The 20,103-nt window shown below is 42.1% G+C and overlaps 1 protein-coding gene across 2 annotated transcripts; it reads left to right on the forward strand.

The window, feature by feature from the left end:
- Positions 1 to 611: 611 nt before the first annotated feature.
- On the forward strand, positions 612 to 18,709 carry EFCAB14 (EF-hand calcium binding domain 14). Of its 2 annotated transcripts, none has more exons than XM_049808051.1 (11): positions 612 to 920; positions 1,830 to 1,978; positions 5,271 to 5,416; positions 7,301 to 7,399; positions 11,686 to 11,796; positions 12,680 to 12,805; positions 13,637 to 13,828; positions 14,502 to 14,582; positions 15,792 to 15,903; positions 16,768 to 16,899; positions 17,752 to 18,709. In XM_049808051.1, the coding sequence occupies exons 1-11, from the start codon at positions 745 to 747 to the stop codon at positions 17,925 to 17,927; spliced, it is 1,500 nt and encodes a 499-aa protein (XP_049664008.1). In that variant the 5' UTR covers positions 612 to 744; the 3' UTR covers positions 17,928 to 18,709. The 2 variants fall into 2 exon arrangements, with proteins under 2 accessions (XP_049664008.1, XP_049664009.1); XM_049808052.1 differs by having other exon boundaries at positions 614 to 920; positions 12,680 to 12,760.
- Positions 18,710 to 20,103: the final 1,394 nt, after the last annotated feature.

Genomic DNA, 20,103 nt, shown 5'->3' on the forward strand with positions numbered 1-20,103 from the left:
CCGGGCGCGATCGGGGCTTTTTAGGGAAGGAAAAGCAAACGAACAAAAAAGAGCCTGGCTGAGTGAGGGTGCGTAACAACCATCCCACCGGGCGCGGAGAGCCGGCATTTGGGAAGATCGCTCTTTTGCATGGGGTTCTTTGGGATTTGGCGCGGCTTTGTGGCAGGCAGCTGCCAGGCAGCTCGGCTTCCCTGCCACCGTCCTCTCCGGGAGCAAGAGCCTCCGCCGAGCCTGGTGGGCGAGGGGACGGACGGTAACCGCGGCGGGGCCGGGGGGGGGGGGGGGGGGGCACCGGCCGCGCCGCTCCGCTCGGCCGCTTCCAGCCGCTCCTTTCACCGCCCGTCCCAGCCACCGGCGGGACTCGAACCCGCGGACCCTCCGCACCTTCCCCGACCCCCGTGGAGGGCGCGCCTGGGCCTTTAAGCCCCGAGCGGGGCGGCCCCGCGGCGCCCAATGGGAGCGCGGCTTGCTGGCAGGTGGAGGGGCCGGGCCGCGGCGGGGCCGGGAGCAGCCATGGCGCGGGCGGGGCGGGCGGCGGCGGCAGCAGCGGGGCCGGGCGTGCCGCCGCGGGGCCGGCCGGGCAGCAGCGGCCGCGGCCCCGCGGAGCGCCTGTAGCCGCGGCCGGGCCGCAGGCTGGCGAGCCGGGGCGCGCTGGCGGCGGCGGCGGAGGAAGAGGAGGAGGAGGGGGGAGGCGGGAGCCAGCCGCCGGCCGCGCCGCCGCTGCTGCTGCCGCCCCACAAGAGGATGAAGAAGCGGAAGGAGCTGAACGCCCTCATCGGCCTGGCCGCCGACGGCCGCAGGAAGAAGCCCGCCAAGAAGGGCTCGGGCCACCGGCTGCTGCGCACCGAGCCGCCCGCCTCCGACTCCGAGTCCAGCTCCGAGGAGGACGAGTTCGCCGGGGCGCGGGGACGTTGCGGCAAGTGAGTCCCCGGGGCTGCTGCTGAGGCCCCGGCCCGGTCCTGCCCGCCCGCCTGGGGCTCTGGCCGCGGGCCTGCCGCGGCGGGAGCCCCCTCGCCTCAGCGCCGGTCTCCGGCGGGTCAGCTTCGGGTTTGCGGGGGCGGGGGGGGGTGGGTTGTGGGGCGCTGGGGGCTGCCAGGGCAGGCCCGGAGCCGCCCTGAGTGCGTCTGGCCCAACAGGTCGCCTGGCTGGGGGTAGGAGTGGATCTGAACCGCCCTCTGGCTTCCTTCCTACTGTTTTTTCCGTTCTGTGCTCACGGTGACTGAAGTCCTTAGAGCCGCTCGGGGTCACTTAAGCTTGAGACGTGGAGCGCGTTTATCCGTGCGTGTTGGGCGCAGCGCAGTCCCCCGCGCCTGCGAGCTGACGCAGGCTGGTCTTCTTGTGGACGTGATGTGCTTTTTGCCAGTAAATAAACTTTTCGGTTAGGTAACAGCGTTATTAATGGGCCTCAAAGAAGAACTAAAAGCAGGCGCGTCGCAGAGAAACTTAGGCTTTGGCAGTTTAGGATAATCTAGAAGTATTTGTCATAACATTATGGTAATACCCTTTCTTGAAGCCTGCCTTCCAAGCTATCAAGCAGATGTTCCTAACATAAGTTTATGCGAGCAGAGCAGGAAATTTTAGTAAGGGAAACCTGACAGCTGCTCTTAAATATGCTAGATGTGCCTCCTGAGGATAAATTGAACAGAGAGTAATAGCCCTGATCTCACTGTAGAGCCTTATTTATTCTTGGAGGAGCTCTTGGTTAGCTCTTGTCAGCCAAAGCATGTACTGTTCTGGTGCTGTCCCTTACTTTTATAGAACAGCATTTAAAATAAAATTTTTCTAGGCACTGTTGAATATTCACAATCTGTTATGTTTGTTTTATCCAGGGGAGACTATCTACGATGCTGCAAATTCTGTTATCCATTATGTGCGTTTGTCATTCTTGCCGCTTGTGTGGTAGCATGCGTTGGCTTAGTCTGGATGCAGGTGGCTCTCAAAGAGGATCTGGATGCAATAAAGGAGAAGTTTCGAACTAGTAAGTATAAACAAAACTACGCTATTTCACATTTGCTTTGGGCAGTATGAAGAGCTTTAGTTGCCTACCTGCTTATTCAAAGTCTGAAGGTACTGAATAGAAAAACTGCCCCTAAACTGAGGAGTCCTGTGGGCCAAAACCACTTGGAGGCTGGGTGAACCTAAGGCAAATGTTACATATTCTTGCCTGCTCTATACCTTCTGAGGAGCAGGGACACTGGATTAGGTGGGCCTGTAGTTGCTTGTACGTACATTTCTAAAATTCCTGACTTTGGTCTTGGGAGTGCTCTTTTCCAAAGGAAGCCCCTATTTAAAAAAAGAAAGAATTTCTAATATGTAAAACAGTCTAGGGGATTTTGATGTATCCCTTAAAAAAATTAATGGGAAACAATCTTCTTGTGTTGAGCTCTTTTAAAAACCTCTAATGTTTTCTGTGGTGTTACTGCAATTTGAATATTGTTTTGGTATTACAATGTTTTCTTTGTGTTGGTGTGGAGTTGCATCATGTTTAATACTTTGAAGTATGGAGTTAACGTGAAGCTTTTTGCTTGTAGGTCTCAGGTTTTTCCCTGTCCATCTAGGATTTCAATATTATAACTTCTGTAGTGCCGAGGTATAACAAATGGTGAGATTTGCGTGTAATGTATGCTCTCGGTTCTCTATGCCTCACCTCTGGACACAAGATATGTTTTGGTGCCTTATTTTAGTCGTGTTTAAAATCCTGTATATTGAAAAAGGCAAGGATGATCTGAGGATCTGTGTGAATGGAGCAGAAGAGAGTGAAGTTTAAGCATTTAAGTAGTCTTTAGCTTTTTCAGGAAAGCTAGGTAGTTACGTTTTGCCTGAGGCACGCTGCTGTTGAGTGTGGGTTTTGTCCCATAGCTTTGGTCTTCATCTTAGAATTTTTGTGCCTGGGACATGAAGATGACCTTAAAAATAAGGCTGGTGAAATCAGTTCAAAAATTAGCAGGCTGCTAGAGCTGGAGGTAAGCAGAGGGCTTGATTTGCTTGTGGTAAAAGAGGTACTGAGGAAATGTGTGTACAAATTCTTTGCTGTTGGTGTTTAGGGCTTCCTGTTCAGGTGTGTAACTCTGCTGTGAGGCAGGGAGTCCTCTGCCAAGGTGGAACCTTCTGGCTGGTGGGAGTGAGAGAAAGTGTTGTTGATAGATGTGCTTTTAATGTTAACTGATACTGAACTCTGAAAGTCAGCCATAACTGGCGTCCGCTAGTTACGGAGGATACTTTCAGTTACAGGCGCTGCTTTGTAGCTGTGAGCGTACTGAATAGCTCAGGAGTAGCTCTTCCTGTGTTCTGGGTAAGCTGACTGCTGCTCTTCATGTACTGGTCTGCTTTAAGTATGTACTGGCAGTAAAAGTTTTGCACGATGACAACATTTGTTGGCTTGGGTGTAGTTAAGTTTCATCATTCCTGTTCTACGTAGACCTCTTTGTTAAAGCAGTTGTTTTCTCTGAGCTTACTGTCTGGCAATTACCTATGTGCTTGTTTTCTCCTAAATAGCTCTGATAGAAAAACCATGCATTTAATACTTCGTCTAGTGATAAAATAGTCTCAGATTTCCTTGCCACTGTAATAGCATGCCTAGAAGCTGGATGGGAGCCTTGTAATGAGGCACAACATTAAAAACAACAACAAAAAAAGCAGACAGCAAGAATAACCTGGTTCCAAAAGGTAACATTGTGCTTTGGTGAGGTGTGTGAGTGGGTGGAGAAACAAAGGCACGGGGTCCGTCTGTCCTACAGCAATTTTGCTGAAAACCAAACCTTCTTCCTCTGAATTTTCATCCAGATTTTTTTCCCCATAAGAGCGGATTCCCATGGCAGTATTTGTTTGTTAATGTTCTGCCATCCTTTGAACAGACTGAGTATAGTATGAGTGCTTTTAAAAAGTAAGATACCTTTGCATCTAGTATGTTTGGGATAGGGGAAGGTCATTGTGCTGTTTCCCTTCAGTTGTTAGTAATGATGCTAAGAATGCTCGTAGTACTTAACCTTCCTAGCACCGCAAAAAACCCCTTAGTGGGGTCTCGCTGTACACAGAGTGGCAAAACAAAATAATTTGTCTGCAAAAGCCTCTGAAACATTAGATTCAGTGAGAACTGCTTGTGTCAAACGGACAATTAGCTCTCAGTCTGTTTTGGCTAAAATACACCTTTCGCGGTCCTACTGAACCAAAAGTGCTGTTTGGATCTTGGGTGATCAATGCAGGCTCCTCTGTACCTAGAAATGACTTTTAGGGCTCGCTTCAAGAAAAGCAAAGTGGTTTTTTTTGAAGATGCATGTCTTTTCAGCTGTGTGTACTGGGGCAAGCACTCCACAAGCATGAAGTGTTCCTGAAGATTTCCCCTTTTGACCAGATGGGTCACCCATGGAAATTTGTTCTGGGAGCTGCCAGCAGCCTACCACATAGATCCCACTGCTCTTGGAAGTCTGGTCTGAATGATGGCAGTTTGTTGTGGAGCCATTTGGTGCTGCGTTACAGGGTGGAGGTGCAGGTTTTGGAGAACTCTGTTGTCTCCATCTCAAAACCTTTGTTTATTTGTTTCCCAGATTTAGGGATTTAGGATTGCCTAATAGTGCTTGCAGCTAAACAGCTTAGTCACTGCAGACCTGGAAGAGCTGCATTTCTGAGGCTCACTTGAATTGGTTTGAGCTGCGTGTTTCCCCCATCCTGTAGTATTAATTGCAGTAAAACCTGACTTTATTTCCAAGGGCCTTGTTTACTGATTTGTTTACCAACAGATGTTAGTGTGTAAGCTTATACTTTTTTTTTGTTGTCCTTCTGTCACACGGAACAGCTGTAATCATGTTAATCTCTTTGGAATTCACTTCATCGTCAGCAGCCCCTTTGCAGTCTTGAAAAGGGCACTGAGGTTCATTTCACATACCTCCTTTGCCCTGGCACTGTTGGCAGTTCTTATTCACAGTCCCATTACTATTTCATGTTCCTCTGTGAAAGTAGTGCAAAATAACTGCACTAAATAAAGACCTGCTGAGGCTTAGCCAGAATGACAGTACTATTGCAAAGTGTTAAATTTAGTACGGTCTCTCTGGGTTCTCTCTGTAGACATTAGTCCTCTTAAAACAAAAAAGAGCTGTCATTCTGAACAAATGCTTAATTCTGAATTGGCAATAAAGCCATATGTAGAAACTGTTACCGCCTTCTTTCACTGCTGTAGATGTTGCTGCTTGTAATTTGTTTTCTGCCTTTCAATGTTGTTTACCCAGACTTTTGGGTTTTTTTAAAACACATGTAATTATTTTTTTTTTTTTTAGTGGAATCTAATCAGAAGACATCATTCCAAGAAATTCCTAAACTGAATGAAGATTTGGTGCAGAAGCAAAAGCAACTAGAACAAATTGAGACTGGCGAACTGGGGCTAAATAAAATTTGGATAAATATCACAGAGATCAATAAACAGGTGAGAGGGATCAGTGCTTGTTTTTGAAAAATAATAAAATATTCCATTCAAATTTATTTTTACAGAAATTAATTTCAAGTGCAGTGCTGAGCTTTTAGCGAAGGACTTCTGTGACCATATGCTAAACTTTTATTTTTAAAGTTAAAATGGAATATAAGCCTCATTATTAAACAAGCAAAAAAAGTTTGAGGATCTGGTTCGACTGGCAAGTGATTGCAAAGAGGAGAAATTACGCAACTGGTAGAAAGACTACAGGCAGAACTTGAAAGAGCCTGAGAACTGTGCAGTTCTTAATTTTCCTGCTAAATAATTGTGATGCTTATGATGAGAGATTTGAAATTTCAAATTTCTCAGAGTGTCTGCAAACGTTTCATAAGCATGAGAAGAGTCACCTGAATCAGTATGAGTTCATGTTGCTACAAATGAAGTACTGGTGTCTTGTGAATATAAAATCTGCTAATACACACTCGGAATCTGAGCTGGTGTAAATCTTAGCTCTGTTTATGGGACTAGAACTAAGCCACTTAACAGAAAGCTGTTTCCTCAGCTGCTGTATTAACTCAGGCTTCAAACAAAGCATCCAGCAAGGCTGTTATTGACATTCTTGCCTCTGAGGTTAAAAGTTCAGAGCTGCTCACATTTAGTGGTATCAAGAGGTGTGTGTGGGAAACCCTCCTTGACACTGGTGCTTTGGGTTTAATTTTTACGAGTACTGAGGTTCCTGCTCAGATTGGTTTTTCTTCAGTCCCATGGAGTGGTTAAGTGCTTAATGAGGCATATAAATATGTTTGAAAATTTGACTTGCTTTCTTTAGCATCTGACAGTATCCATTATCCACTGATCTTTAGGTGCTTCATTAAACTTTTAAAACGCTGTCATCTGCACCTGGATGTTAAAGATACTTGCACATGGTTCTTGCAGGCCCTCAAGTTACTGCAGGGTCTGGTTACAGTCTGAGCCAGCTCTTCTGGGAATCAAAATTTAGTTACTGGATTTTTTTCTATGAATTGTTGGGATGTGCTGCTGGGAGTTATTTCAGCCAATATTCACAGCTGTGGAACCAGAGACTCTGCACTCCAGCTGATCAACACGGGCCTAATGTAAAATTAGGATCTTGCCCATTTCCTCAGCTTGCGAAACAACTTTTTTTTTTTTTTTTATAACCAGAAGAAAGTGGGTTTTATCTGCTCTGCTTTTGTGTTGTCAAATGTGGGAAGAAATTACTTTTCTTTGTTTTGACTACTGATGGCTACAAATTGATATTAAAGTGATAGTGTTAGCAGTTAATGACTAGCACGTAGTTGGAATGAATAAGTAATCTTGAAGACCCATTGAATAACTTGCTGTCTGGGTCAAACAGTTGACAGAAATTGAGCTAACCCGCTGTACCTAGATTGTCACTCTTCCATTTCTGTAGCAGAAGGTTTGGGTGATACATGCAACTTCTTTGCCTGTCACTCAACTAGAGAAGTTGTATGGTTTTGCCAGGCAAGTTTGATTGCTAAATACAGGAGTGGATGACTTGGACTTGTTGCACAAGTAAGGGCTTGTTGCACAATTTTTTAAATCTTTCATGGGCAACAGCCTGTCTCTAAGGGGATGAATGTAAAATGGGCAGTGGGTGCCTTATTGAAAAGAAGGGGCTTCTATGGCTTTCAGTTAAAATAAATAAATAAAAAAAAAATCTTCTGTTGCAATAGGCAGAATATTTTTAATGTAGCCTAGGCAGTATTTCTAAACTAGAGACAGGGATGTTTTGTATGTGTGTACATACATAATTTTGTCTTGCCTTATGTTTTAATGTTACGAATTAAGTCATAATACTGGGGAAGGTCAGAATCAGGATTATGTTGACTAATTCTAAATATTCCTCTTTGGTTTTAGATATCACTATTAACCTCAACAGTAAATCATCTCAAAAACAACATAAAGTCTGCTTCTGATCTGATTTCTCTTCCTCTCACAGTAGAGAAACTTCAGAAGGCAAGTACTGTAAATGTGGCTATTGCTAAATGCATTCTGTGCTGCTAAGCTGCAGCTGGGGTCTTGGGGACAGCAGTGACAACAGGAGTTACCTGAATTGCATGTGAGGAATATTTGCTTCTCTTGTTTTTAAGTTGGACTTCATGTACTTGGTATTGTATGGTCCTACGATAACATATGGCAGGTAGAAAATTTGAAGGCCTTGTTTGTCCCTTTCTGGAGATGCATTTGTTTGTATTGTGTTGTCACTTCTTTGGACCTCATCTTTCTGGTTGCTTTCCCTCAGGCTGCTAATCTTAATATCATTTAAGACACTTGCAAAAAATCTGTCTACAGTTTTGCAACTCTGCTTGCGATAGGTGGTTTGTTTAACTTTTTTTAATTGGAAAAGAAAATGGATTGCTTTCTGGAAAACTTCCTCATCTTCAGCAGTATATAGTTCTACATCTGGCTCTGCATTTACAGTCTTGAGGCAGGTATGGGTCTAACTTGGGAGCAGTGGGCCTGGAACATTAACATGGGAGTTTTCTTGGTGTTCAGTACACACACAGCAAAACTTGAATTGTACTGGGATAGTTTTCTGATGATCGCTTGAAAGATGGGTGACTCAAGGTTACTTCTAAAGTGACTTCTGTTAATACAGTGTCTTACTGTGTGCCTTAGCTGAGCATTCTTTACCAAAGAACTGTCCTGTTTATTTTGGTAAAAAGAATGGCTTGTTGAAACTTCCCCGGCTCTTCCATGGCAGTTCTGTTTATTTAGCAATAAACACTTATATTGGGCTAACACCTAATGTCAGTCCAGTCTTTGTAGCTTTTATGGGTTTCCACTTCTCATTTCCTTTCCCTACAAAATTAATGTATAATCAACAAGCTAGTCATATGCAAAGCAATTAGCGTGGTTTGGCTGATCAGGCTGACAGGATTTCTTCTTCTGGGAGGAGTACGAAGCCATTTCCTAAGCTTCTAATTTGCTGTTATGAGCATGCTGGATTTGCACTGTGTTATATCAGAAGTAAGTCTTAAGGCAGTACCTAGTCTAGAACCTGCACCTACTTTATTTCTGTATATATATAAAAATATATATATAAAAAAATCACACATATAATATAGAAAAACCTTGTTGTCATCTTTCTGCCTTCGGTACTGTCAGGACAAAGTGTTAGTGTCAACAGGTTTCAGCTTGCAGTGATCTGCTGAACAGCAAGGCTTTTTCATGTTGAAATAAGTCCATCCTTGGTCACATTTTGTGCAAATCAAAGATCTTGGGAACTCTTGAGTTCTTTCCAGTCTCTGCTGTTGAGTCTAAGTAAGGTGTTAGATGTGTCATTTGTTTCCACTGCTCTCTTCATGCCATCTTGCTTGCATTTATGTTTTAGAAGGTTGATATAATAAAAACAGACCTGGAATCCTTCCAGGAGGTATATTGCAAGGTGTTGAGTATAGAAAAACTATTCAGAGGTTTAAATACAATAGTTTTAATGGTTTGTAAGTGTCATGCTAATGGAAAGCAATAGGTTTCAAGACTTGGACTTCTTTTTGACCTCTGTGTGCATCCTGCACTACCTCCTGTCACACAGGAGAACTTCAGTGGCTGTAGGTGGGTAGCGTGGCTTCTGATAGGCCTGGTGAAAAATCTCGTGCTCAATTGTCCTTTGCATCGAGCTGTCTTTGGAATTACCTGCCTTTCTTGGAGGAAACCATCTAGCAGCAGTCCTGGCTAACCAGGGAGGTCCCAGTTGACTGGATGTTAGCAAATGTGACGCCCATCTACAAGAAGGGCTGGGAGGAGGATCTGGGGAACTACAGGCCTGTCAGTCTGACCTCAGTGCTGGGGAAGGTTATGGAGCACATTATCTTGAGTGCCCTTGCACGGCACGTACAGGACAACCAGGTGATCAGGCCCAGCCAACATGGGTTTATGAAAGGCAGGTCCTGTTTGACTAACCTGATGTCCTTCTATGACAAGGTGACCCGCCTAGTGGATGAGGGAAAGGCTGTGGATGTTGTCTGCCTAGACTTCAGTAAAGCCTTTGACACTGTTTCCCACAGTATTCTGGAGAAACTGGCTGATCGTGGCTTGGGTGGGTGTACTCTTTGCTAGGTAAAAAAATGTCCGGGTGGCCAGGCCCAGAGAGTTGTGGTGAATGGAGTTAATCCAGTTGGCAGCTGGTCACAGGTGGTGTTCCCCAGGGCTCAGTACTGGGGCCAGTTCTGTTTAGTATCTTTATCAGTGTTCTGGATGAGGGGATGGAGTGTACCCTCAGTAAGTTTGCAGACTACACCAAGTTGGGAGGGAGGGTTGATCTGCTTGAGGGAAGGCAGGCTGGATCGATGGACCGAGGCCAATTGTATGAAGTTCAACAAGGCCAAGTGCCGTGTCCTGCACTTTGGTCACAGCAACCCCATGCAGTGCTACAGGTTTGGGGAAGAGTGGCTGGAAAGCTGCCCAGCGGAAAAGGACCTCGGGGTGCTGCTTGACAGCCGGCTGAATATGAGCCGGCAGTGTGCCCAGGTGGCCAAGAAGGCCAACGGCATCCTGGCTTGTATCAGAAATAGTGTGGCCAGCAGCACTAGGGAAAGGATTGTCCCACTGTACTTGGCACTGGTGAGGCTGCACCTCAAATACTGTGTTGAGTTTTGGGCCCCTCACTACAAGAAAGATAGTGAGGTGCTGGAGCATGTCCAAAGAAGGGCAACGAAGCTGGTGAAGGGTCTAGAGAATAAGTCATATGAAGAGCAGCTGAGGTAACTGAGGTTGCTTAAGCTGAAGAAAAGGAGCCTGAGGGGAGACCTTATCGCCCTCTACAACTCCCTGAAGGGGAGGTTGTAGTGAGGTGGGTATCGTTCTCTTCTCCCACGTAACAAGCGATAGGACAAGAGGAAATGGCTTCAAGTTGAACCAGGGGAGGTTTAGATTGGATATTAGGAATAACTTCTTCACCTAAAGGGTTGTCAAGCACTGAAACAGGCTTCCTGGGAAAGTGGTTGAGTCACCATCCCTAGAGGTATTTAAAAGATGTGTGGATGTGTAGAGACATGGTTTAGTGGTGGACTTGGCAGTGTTAGGTTAACAGTTGGACTCGAACTTAAAGGTCCTTTCCAACCTAAGTGATTCTATGAAAAGGCTGCTCTACTTAGAATAGGATTTTGGTTTCTTAAGCCTTTTTCCCTGTAGGCACTGTTCCTGAAAATGGGGAGCTGCCTGCTGGTGTTAGTCCTGAAGGACTACTAAAGGGGTTCCTCTTGGACAGCGGCTTTTGTTCAGGCTGATGAAAGATGCTAAAGGTATCCTGAGGTCCTCCAGGGCGGAGAGATTGCTTTCTGAACCCATGTTCAGACTTGCAAAATGAAGAGCTGGAGGAAGATTTGTGTGGCTATCATTTGAATATAGTCTGGATAGCTAGAGGGTCACTTCAGTGCCTTAAGAGCTTATGAACATAACAGGGTTGTAGGAAAAGGGTGTTTTTAGATGGGTTCTGTTTGTTTTAATGATCAAAGAAAGTATTTAAAATGGAATGAGAAGCATAGGGGCATGCTCTGTCTCATTACTGTAACTTCCACTAGTGTTTGTGCATGTCCTAGCTAACAATCTGACTCTAGGTGCTATGCTGTCAGCTGCTAAAACACCAGTGCAGCTTTACAGAATAGTTACTTTCTAAAGTTAGAGCTGGGTGTGAAGACAAGGGAAGGATGAGACGGTAGTAGTGAGAAGCAAAAGTAGCTGTCAGAGCGCGCTGACTGTACCTGCAGAATTCACAGGGGTTTTTCTGATGCTTTAGAGCTATTCTTTCATTATAAAAAAGGCAATGCTTTCTTGAAAATCTGCAACCTTTGGCAGACTAGTTTTGCCGCATGTGATGCGTAGCCCTGAAAGACAATTAAGGCAGGATAAACCAGTGATGTCAGCATCCTTGTATTCAATACAAATACTCCATGTAGAGCGAGGAGGTAAGATGTCTTCATGTCAGGATTTTTTTTTTTTTTTAATTAATGCCAGAACACTTGTATTGTTTTGGGAGTGGGAGCAGCAAGCCTGTAATTTTAGTTATCTAGCTTAAGTTGTCATAGTGTAGAGTGTGTCTTTGTTTATGGGCCTGGAGATGCAATGGGTATAATTCACAGTTTTGTCTGCAAAGGAAGTTCTGAATACTTCAAATTCATGTGCATGTTTTTGTGGCAGTCTGCCTGTAGTTTCACTAACAAAACACTGTGTTGAGCAGATTGAAACTTTGGGACAGTGCAGTTTGAGGAAGGCTGAGACTTTTGTCATTTTCTTTATTCCAGACTGTAGCAAACATAGGTAGCACGCTTACCAGTGTTTCTCATGATGTTGAAAATATACAGACAGCTATTGAAGAATACAAGAAATCCATAGAAATACTCCAGAATGATGTGGTAAGAAAATGTACTCATTTCACATTGCGTTTTAACAGTTACCTGCCTAATATTAAGCAAGTTTAAGAACTGTGTGGAGTTCTGCCTTATGTCTTCAAAATACTTTTGAAGTGTCAGTAGGTGCTGGTTGGTACATTAATGAGCTAATCTTCTAATCCCTGTGTGGCACCTCCTATAAGGTACTGAGTATGTATTTCTCTGGAGCCAGAATTGTTGGTGCCTGCTACACTGCAGATTTTTGCTTCCTACTACACAGATGTGGAGCCTTGGGAATCTCTGCTTCTGTGTGATGCAGGGTACTGCTTATGGTAGCTGTCAGCACTGTTTTAAGATTGGGGATGGTGGAAGCATTGAGGTAGTTTGTTGGTTGAATTAAGGATGCATATAAGGATGAAATTACTGGCCATCTTTACCAGAAACTACTCACTGTATTTATACTGACCTCTCACTTGGGGTTAAAAAATTGAGCCAATAAGTAAAGTTTTTCAGCTAAACTGCAATATAGCATTACTTTAATAGGAATACTTGCAGATAAAATTTAGATTAGGCACATTATAAAACTTGATTCAGCCAGTGGGTGCTACAAAAACATTGCAGATATGGCGGTGTGTATGGTAGCAGTGTGTATGGTAGCAGTGAAATGTGTATCATAATACTTCATTAAAGGGAGAAGTGCTAATTACAAGGGTTTAATAAAAATAAGTTTGGACCTTAGGTGTTTGAAGGAGAAAACTATACTAGCCTAGTTAAAATACTGCATGCCCAACAGACATGAGTGACTATAGGTGTTGCAAAACATCGTTGGCTACAGCCTGCCAGTTATTAAAAGCTTAGTATTTTTTTACAAGCATTTGGTAACATAATTTGCTGGTTCTTTCCTTAGAAGGAATTAAAACAGATACCTTCACTTCCTTCCACTATTGTGCCACGGACTGAGAGAAATCAGACCGAAAATTGCAAAAAGGTATTTTTCTCCCTTGCACGGGGAATATTGTTACAAGTATCACTGGTATGTAGCTTTTTTGTGTGTTTTGCAGTACTGTATTGTACAGAAAAATATGTTTTTTATCATGACAATACAGATAGCATCTTTCAGAACGAAATACAAGATAATTTTGCTGTGGTTTCTTCCTGCGTATGTGCAAACAGGGAAGTACCCTGGTCTGAGAGTACTTTTTTTTGTGCTCTAACTTGGTGAGGAGTAAAAAGGCTGAAATTAATATCTAACAAATTATAGGTGTACTTTGCTTATGTAAATGGAAATGAGTTAAAGGCTTTTTATTGAATAGATTTTATGGCAGGTACTTGCCAATCTGATCAAGTTTGGGAGTGGCATGTATTGAGTCACCCTCAATATAATGAGGTGTGGAAAGCAGGGATTCAGCAACCAAAAAAAAAAAAAAAAAAGATAAATGTGTGGGTGTTTAGCTGAATGGGTTGGAATGGAATGACTGCATTTATTTATACTTAATACAGTCGATATCTTCCTCAAAAATGAATCTTGTGTATAAATATCCCTAGTACATGCTTTCTTGGGAAAAATAGTTGGTGTGGTTACTAAGCTTGCCCCTGGAAAATTAGATGAATAGGCTTTCTGTGTTTGCTGGCACAGCTGAAGTGATTACATTAGCAACAAAGAGGTTAGTCCTGAGGAAGAATTTCAGTTTCAGACTTTGAAAGCTGGAATAACTTTCTGGAAGCTTCCAATTGGATGTTTTCAGTGGTGTCGGTGGAGAGCCAGTCTGAAGTCTGCCCAGTTAAATTGGGTCAGTCACCATGTTGTTAATAGCAAGAGCACTGCAGAGGCTGAGTAAACTGATGTGCTGGTTTTATATTTCAGGAAAGCCAGTCACTGCATGCAGCTTTGGAAGAGCTAAATAATACTGTAGTGGCGTACCAAAAGTTGAATGACATCAAGCTTCTAAATGTGGATTCAGCCATTGGTAACCTTAGCCGGAGGGTTATGCTGTTAGAAAACTCTCCCCTTGCTGTGAATAATCTGGACAAAAGAGAGAACTTGTCTACCAATGTGGTAAGTATTTGATGACTAAGGGTGTCTACTCAGAATACTTTGTATATACTACAGATAGAGCTTTTCAAACCTAACTGAGGAAAATGTCAGAGTGAAACTTGAGACACTTAGTATTTAATTTTAAAAGGCTGGAATTTGTTCCACGTTTCTGAACAGGTAACCAACATTAAGAGTATCTCTGAAGTAGTCATTTCTTCCCTACAGAATCTACAGAAAAATATCCAAAACACTCTGACGTTTAAGACTTGGGTGACTGCTTAATGGGGCAGGGTTCACAAACCTCTTTAACCAGGCACTCTGACACCCATCTGTTAAGACCACTGAGAAGCTAGGTGGGCCTCTGGATTGTTCAGTGGTGCTTAAATGCTAACAAAAAAAAGCTAAAAAAAAAACCAAACAAAAAAACCCTAAATATGTTCGTAAATCCTTCCATTGCTTTCTGTATGCCATACTGGGCCCAGTCTCTGAGAAAGTGTTCTGTATGTTTAGCAATAAGGAACATGCTGACGTTGCTGTGGTAGATTACATAAGCCACTGTCTTCTTGTTTATTCTAGAATGTATTTGTTCTGTTTTTTTCCTGCTTCACGCCTGCCGAATTTGAAGGAAAGAAACTCTATTGTAGAAAATAATAAGCACATGAATAAACTCGTCCCTCCTCCATTTTTCCTGTAGGCAAATGATGCAACTACCTCTCTGAAAGTAGAAAATGAAGATCAACTAGATAATGAAACTCATTCAAATAAAGAACTGAAGGTAAAGTAAGGAAAACAAATTACACTGAAATAGTAGAGCCATTCTCTTTATAATTATGTTTTAAATGAGATTTAATTGAGGAAAGATCTACAAGCAGGCTAATCTGATCAATTTTCTTTTGAAAGTCCAGAGTAGAAGGACAGCTTATCCACCCCATTTTGAGGACAGGAAGTCAATTAGTATGGAAGAAAAGTTGGAATAGATTAAAGTCTTGCCATTCTGACTATGTATGGGATATCATAGCAGAGCTGCTGCAGTATCCTTCCATGCAGCTGAAAGAATCTTGGGAGGTTCAGACCATGGTCCAGTGGAACCAGGGGGCTCTGGCAGCCAGCTCATTTGAGTACTGATTGCCATGCTTTCAGCAAAGCTAGCCCAACTGTTGTGGGTTCACACCACAAATAGGGTTACGGTATTTATCTTGGGTTGACTTGGAGAAACTTTGGACCAGTGGAATCTAGGAATTAATGAAAGCTGCCTTTCGGTAATGATCTGATGACTGGCTGCAAGCGAGTTTAACAGACTAACTGAATGGCCAAATTGTGGGCTGGGGATAAGTGGCGGCGTTGTTGAGGTTAGTTTACATCTTCTGGAAAGAAGGCAGGTGGGTGAAGTGGCTACACTGTCGGTTCCAGGCTTGGATTGATGTGAACTCAACCTGTCATCTGGAACCTATTCATAAAGAGGGCAAAGGAGCTCCAGACTAAAAAATGTGATGGTTTTACTTTAACAGAGATATAGTGACTCCTGCACTAAGGTAGTCAGTTCTGCAGACAAACATTTGAAACAGTTGTGCAATTCAATGTATAAATGTTCACTCCAAGTATGATTATATTACATTTTTTCAGAGTCTTGCTCATTTATCTAAGAAATACAGAAATTAAATGTCACATTTTTTTAAAATTGGTGTCTGCAAAATAGTTGAATAGTTGTCTGCTTTTCAGGTTGAGGTACTGATTCTATTGGTTTTTTTACAGGCCATGTGAATTTATTCCTTACATCTTTCCATAGTGGTTTGTTGTTGTTTTTTGGTTGGTGTGGGGTTTTTTTAACTTTTAAAATCTTGTTTATCACTTTTAAACTTGGATCAGCCTGGAGACCTCCAAGTCACACAAAAGTACTTATGTATTTTAAGTTACTTCTTTTCCTGATCTTCTCTGTCTGCTGATGGGGTGCTTTTTAAGAATTATTTTTTTTCTACATATGCAGGAAACAGGACCTAGAGATTCTCAGGTATCAAAACTAAAAGAGAAGCTTCAGCTGATCAGTGCTCTCACAGGCAAGCCAGAAAATGACAAACCCATTGAGACATCAAAGAATGGTAAGAATGTGTTAAAAATGTTATCTCTAACCTGGAGGTTCCCTGTCTAATTCAAAGAATAACCAATGAAGGTGGATAATTTAGACTTTCCTTAAGATTTTGGTGAAGATTATTTCAGTTAAAGTGGCAGGAAACTGATGGCTCTGAAACAGAAAACTATGTATGACTACAAAAGTTTGAAGGTGACTTTCCATGTGTATAGCAGGATTCACATGCATCAATAGCTTGTATTTGAAGGCATCCCTGTAGAAATTTATACCCAGTAACATCTATTTTTGCTTTTTCAAAAAATCCAAGTGTAACATAGAGGAAAGGTCTGCGTGTCTTTTGACTTGTCTCAGTTCTGCACTTTTGCTGTATACGTTCAGTTAGGGCTGAAGATAAGATTTGAAATACTTCATTACAGTAGAACTGTGCTTGCTGTTAATTTGCTAAGCAGCAACTGGGAAGTTCAGACCTTGCTGTTGGGGAAGATAGATACCTGCATTGACAAGGTGAAAACAGCCCAGGTGGGCAGATGTAATTTTCTTAATAAAGATTGTTCAGCACTTTCAGACTGGGAAGTAGAAAACACTTCCAAGACGTTCTTTCTGTGGGGTTTACCAATACACATCTAGTACAGTATGAACGATTAAAGCTGCATAACTGTCCAAAACCAAGTTTCCTTCCTTCTGTTCTACCAGTTATTGATAAAAGGCGACAATACTGCTGTATTCTGAAACGATTTTGCGGCATTCTTATGCTATATAGCATCTGTAATGCAAAAAAAAAAAATTAAAAAATTCATTAGTTTTATCAGATTTTTTTTCTGCTAACTGTAATTCTGTGGAATTAGTAAGACTAACAGAAATTGTTTTATAACAGTTGAAAGTAGTCTGAGTACTACAGCAAAGCCCACAGACCTTTCAAGGCTGGCTTCAAGGTCAGCTGATGACATCACAGAGAGTAATGGACAGCTGAGACATCTGTCCTTACCAGGAATTTCCAGCATCAGAGGTATGTCCTTTCTAGGCCGACCTTTTCTTTTTCTGAATATTTCATGCAAATCTTTAGGAGATGAAAAGTATAAATGGAATTATTATATTATAGTGTGTCTGGGCATTCTGGGAAAAATTAGGTCAATTTTAAAAGCTTGACAACTGTGGACTTTAAAAAAAAAAGGTAATTAAAAAAACCTAAAAGGAAAGAATAGCATGTAAAAGAAAAGAAACTGGCATTTAAACAGGAGCGTGCATTATAAGTGAATTATAATTGTTTTGAGTGCCAAAGTATTATACCAAGTGCCCCAGAGATTGGGAGGGAAGTCAAGGGCAGAATTAGGGTGCTGAAGGAAAATGAAGTAGGTGTGAGTGTGTGTTTTGTGTTTCTTTTTCTTTATATATATTTTTTAAGAGAATACTGCCTGCTCAAATGAATGGTTTCTGGATCTTGCTGTTCAGTCTTTTCAGCTACTGAAAGGGCAATGCTTTGCATCAGGAAATGAATAGACACTTTTCCCTTTATATCATCTGTGCTGTTGGTATAGCAACAGTCATTCAGAGCTTGCTTTTGTGGAGGATAACTGGATCTGTATGCAGTTAGTGGCTGTAGAATGGGTTATTAGTTGTGGCCAGAAATAGGGATTACTTTTTTCAGATTTGATGTAATTTAATCCAGAAATGTTAGTGCTTTTTTCTCCTAAACTGTTACTGACAGCTTGCAACAACGCAGAAGGCAAACTATGTACTTGGGGAAGCTTTATTTAATTACTAGGTAGTAAGACATAGTGCAGTAAAACTGGAGGGGCAGCTTATAGGATATTCCTGTGTAATTAAAGGAACTACTTTTCAATCCTTGTTCTCTTTGCAGATCTTCAGAATTTGTTTGAAAAAGCAACTGAAGATACTGGTGGAAAACTATCATATGAAGATCTTCAAAAGCTGCTTGGCTCTACAGCCCAAGAGTCACAGAGCTTTAAGAAATTTGACACAGATGGAGATGAGAAATACTCATTACAAGAACTGAGATTAGCATTAGGTATATAGGATATATATTTAGAAATGTGATATCAATGGATGCTACTGTAGCTAAAGGAAACTACGGGACATGAAAAACTATGTCTGCACTTTTCCAGTGTTTTACTGATCTTTGGAGCTAAATTACTGTACACATTGCCACCTCTTTTTTTGTTTGCATTTATTGAAAAGAAATTTACAAATTTATATGTCGATAGGACATAATATTGGGACTGTGTTAAAATCCAGAAAATTCCCAAAGTTGGAAACATTTTCCCCTCATTGTTTCCCTTTCAAGGGACTTCTTGTTTTTAATTTAAAATGTGTACATACTAAAATAAAACTATGGTTTTATATTTCACTGAAATTTGCCTTAAATTAGAGAGCTGCACTTTATGTAGAGCAGAAGGAAATCTGTCTTGTAAAGATGGGCTGCTTCTGCTTGTAAATATTTGAGACAGAGTAAATTATGCATATTTAAGGGGAAGTTTGTGTCAGGAGATGTGTTGGTAATAAGCTGTTTACAATGAGAGCCTGAGCCTAAAAGGGATGGTTAAGAGCTTCAGCTAAACTTCTAATTTTGACTAAGTATATCGATGAATGAGTTTGGACTCAGAGGAAAACAGGAGTGGTAAATCATGCCCATCTATATAGCAGGATTTATTTTCAGAGGGAAGAGTTGAAAGTGTTTTTATATCATAAGCCTACAGGAGCAATTACCTACCAAGTGCTTGGGTTTTCACTTCAGCATTCTTTTAGCTTTGCTGTATTGCATCCAGGTTACATTTTGTGAGATGAGCCTTTCTGTTTTTCAAAAAAATAAACTATTGAATAACTTTAACAGATGTTTAAGAGGTAAAAGTCTACAATGCAGCCTACTGAGTAGTACCTGAATAGTTCATGCCTTGGGTACAATCAGGGGTGTGCTGATGGTCTTGGTGACTGGAGATCTTTTGAACAGGGTTGCTGATGCTGCCGGTTTCTTCCATCTACTGTTGTTTGGGTCGCTGATGAAGTGTCCCAAGTAAAGCTTCTGGTCACTAGGAGTGTGAGCGGGTGGAGAAGGCCCAGAGTAGACTTGTGGGCTGTTTCCTGACTAACGTGAACGTGATCACTTCTTGGCACCTTTACCTTTTGTGTTCTTGTCAATAGAAGGATGTAAAAAGCAGCATAAGAGTATGCAATTGCATTGGCGTTCTCTACTGATGCTTTGTAAGTGAGGTTTCCTTACTAGAGAGGAGCTTAAAGGTTTGTTTATACCAGTGGATCTAAACACAAACTGTGTTTATAACCTTCTGGAACATAGAAAATCACTTTTGCAGAAGGAATTCTCTTGCAGGCTAGATCAGGGCCAAGCTGGATGATTTTGGTCACAAATATCACTGATCTTGTTGAGAGTTTTTTGCATGATTAGTGAATTGAAGTTGCCCACCTTGCTGAAACATCAATTTATGTGGAGGTCTGTTTGTAATTGTTGACTTTAGACTGGATGTTTTATGAATGATTGCATTCTGGGAGTATGAATCAGTGAAGGAATGTACAAAATGGAACCTTGTTGCCCACTGCCTAGGCTTCTTTCACTGTTGCTCTTCTATCCTGTTTGGGTAATGCAGACATGACCCGATACGGAAATGCTTTTGATGTGATGTTTGAAAACACAGTATTTTAAAAACAAAACAAAACCAACCAACCTTGGCTTTTAAGAGGACAAGAAGCCAACCTTTGCTTCTTGTCACTTCCCATGCCCTTTTATACACTACTGTATAATTCCTTAACCAAATAAAAAAAACCTAGCAATAAAATGTAACCATTCTGATATTTTATTTGTACATACTGTATCATAGCCATATGCCAGAGTTTGCAAAATATTTTTGGAAGTTTGATTTGTATGGAATTCAACTTACCTTAAAATTTAAGGGATTATTGTATTGCCACGTGAATCTATTAGTGTTTTGTTTTGTTGCAGTCTGCTTTACTTTTAGAAGGCTCTTCAACAGCAGTAGTGAAACTGCCAGCTAGAGACAGCGTGTGCTGCTCCAGCCACCCGTGTCCTCTGCCTGTGGCCAAGGAGCCGAGCTGGTCAGTAATCGGCACAGGGGCACAGCTGTCCAGTGGTGCTGCTTAATTTGCATGTCAAGAGCATAGCCGATCGCTAATTGCTGTAGTCACTGCCGTGGTAGGATGGACTTGTGCTATCAATTTAACA

The sequence above is a fragment of the Accipiter gentilis genome, chromosome 8 (assembly GCF_929443795.1).
Source record: "Accipiter gentilis chromosome 8, bAccGen1.1, whole genome shotgun sequence".
Lineage (NCBI taxonomy): Eukaryota > Metazoa > Chordata > Aves > Accipitriformes > Accipitridae > Astur > Astur gentilis.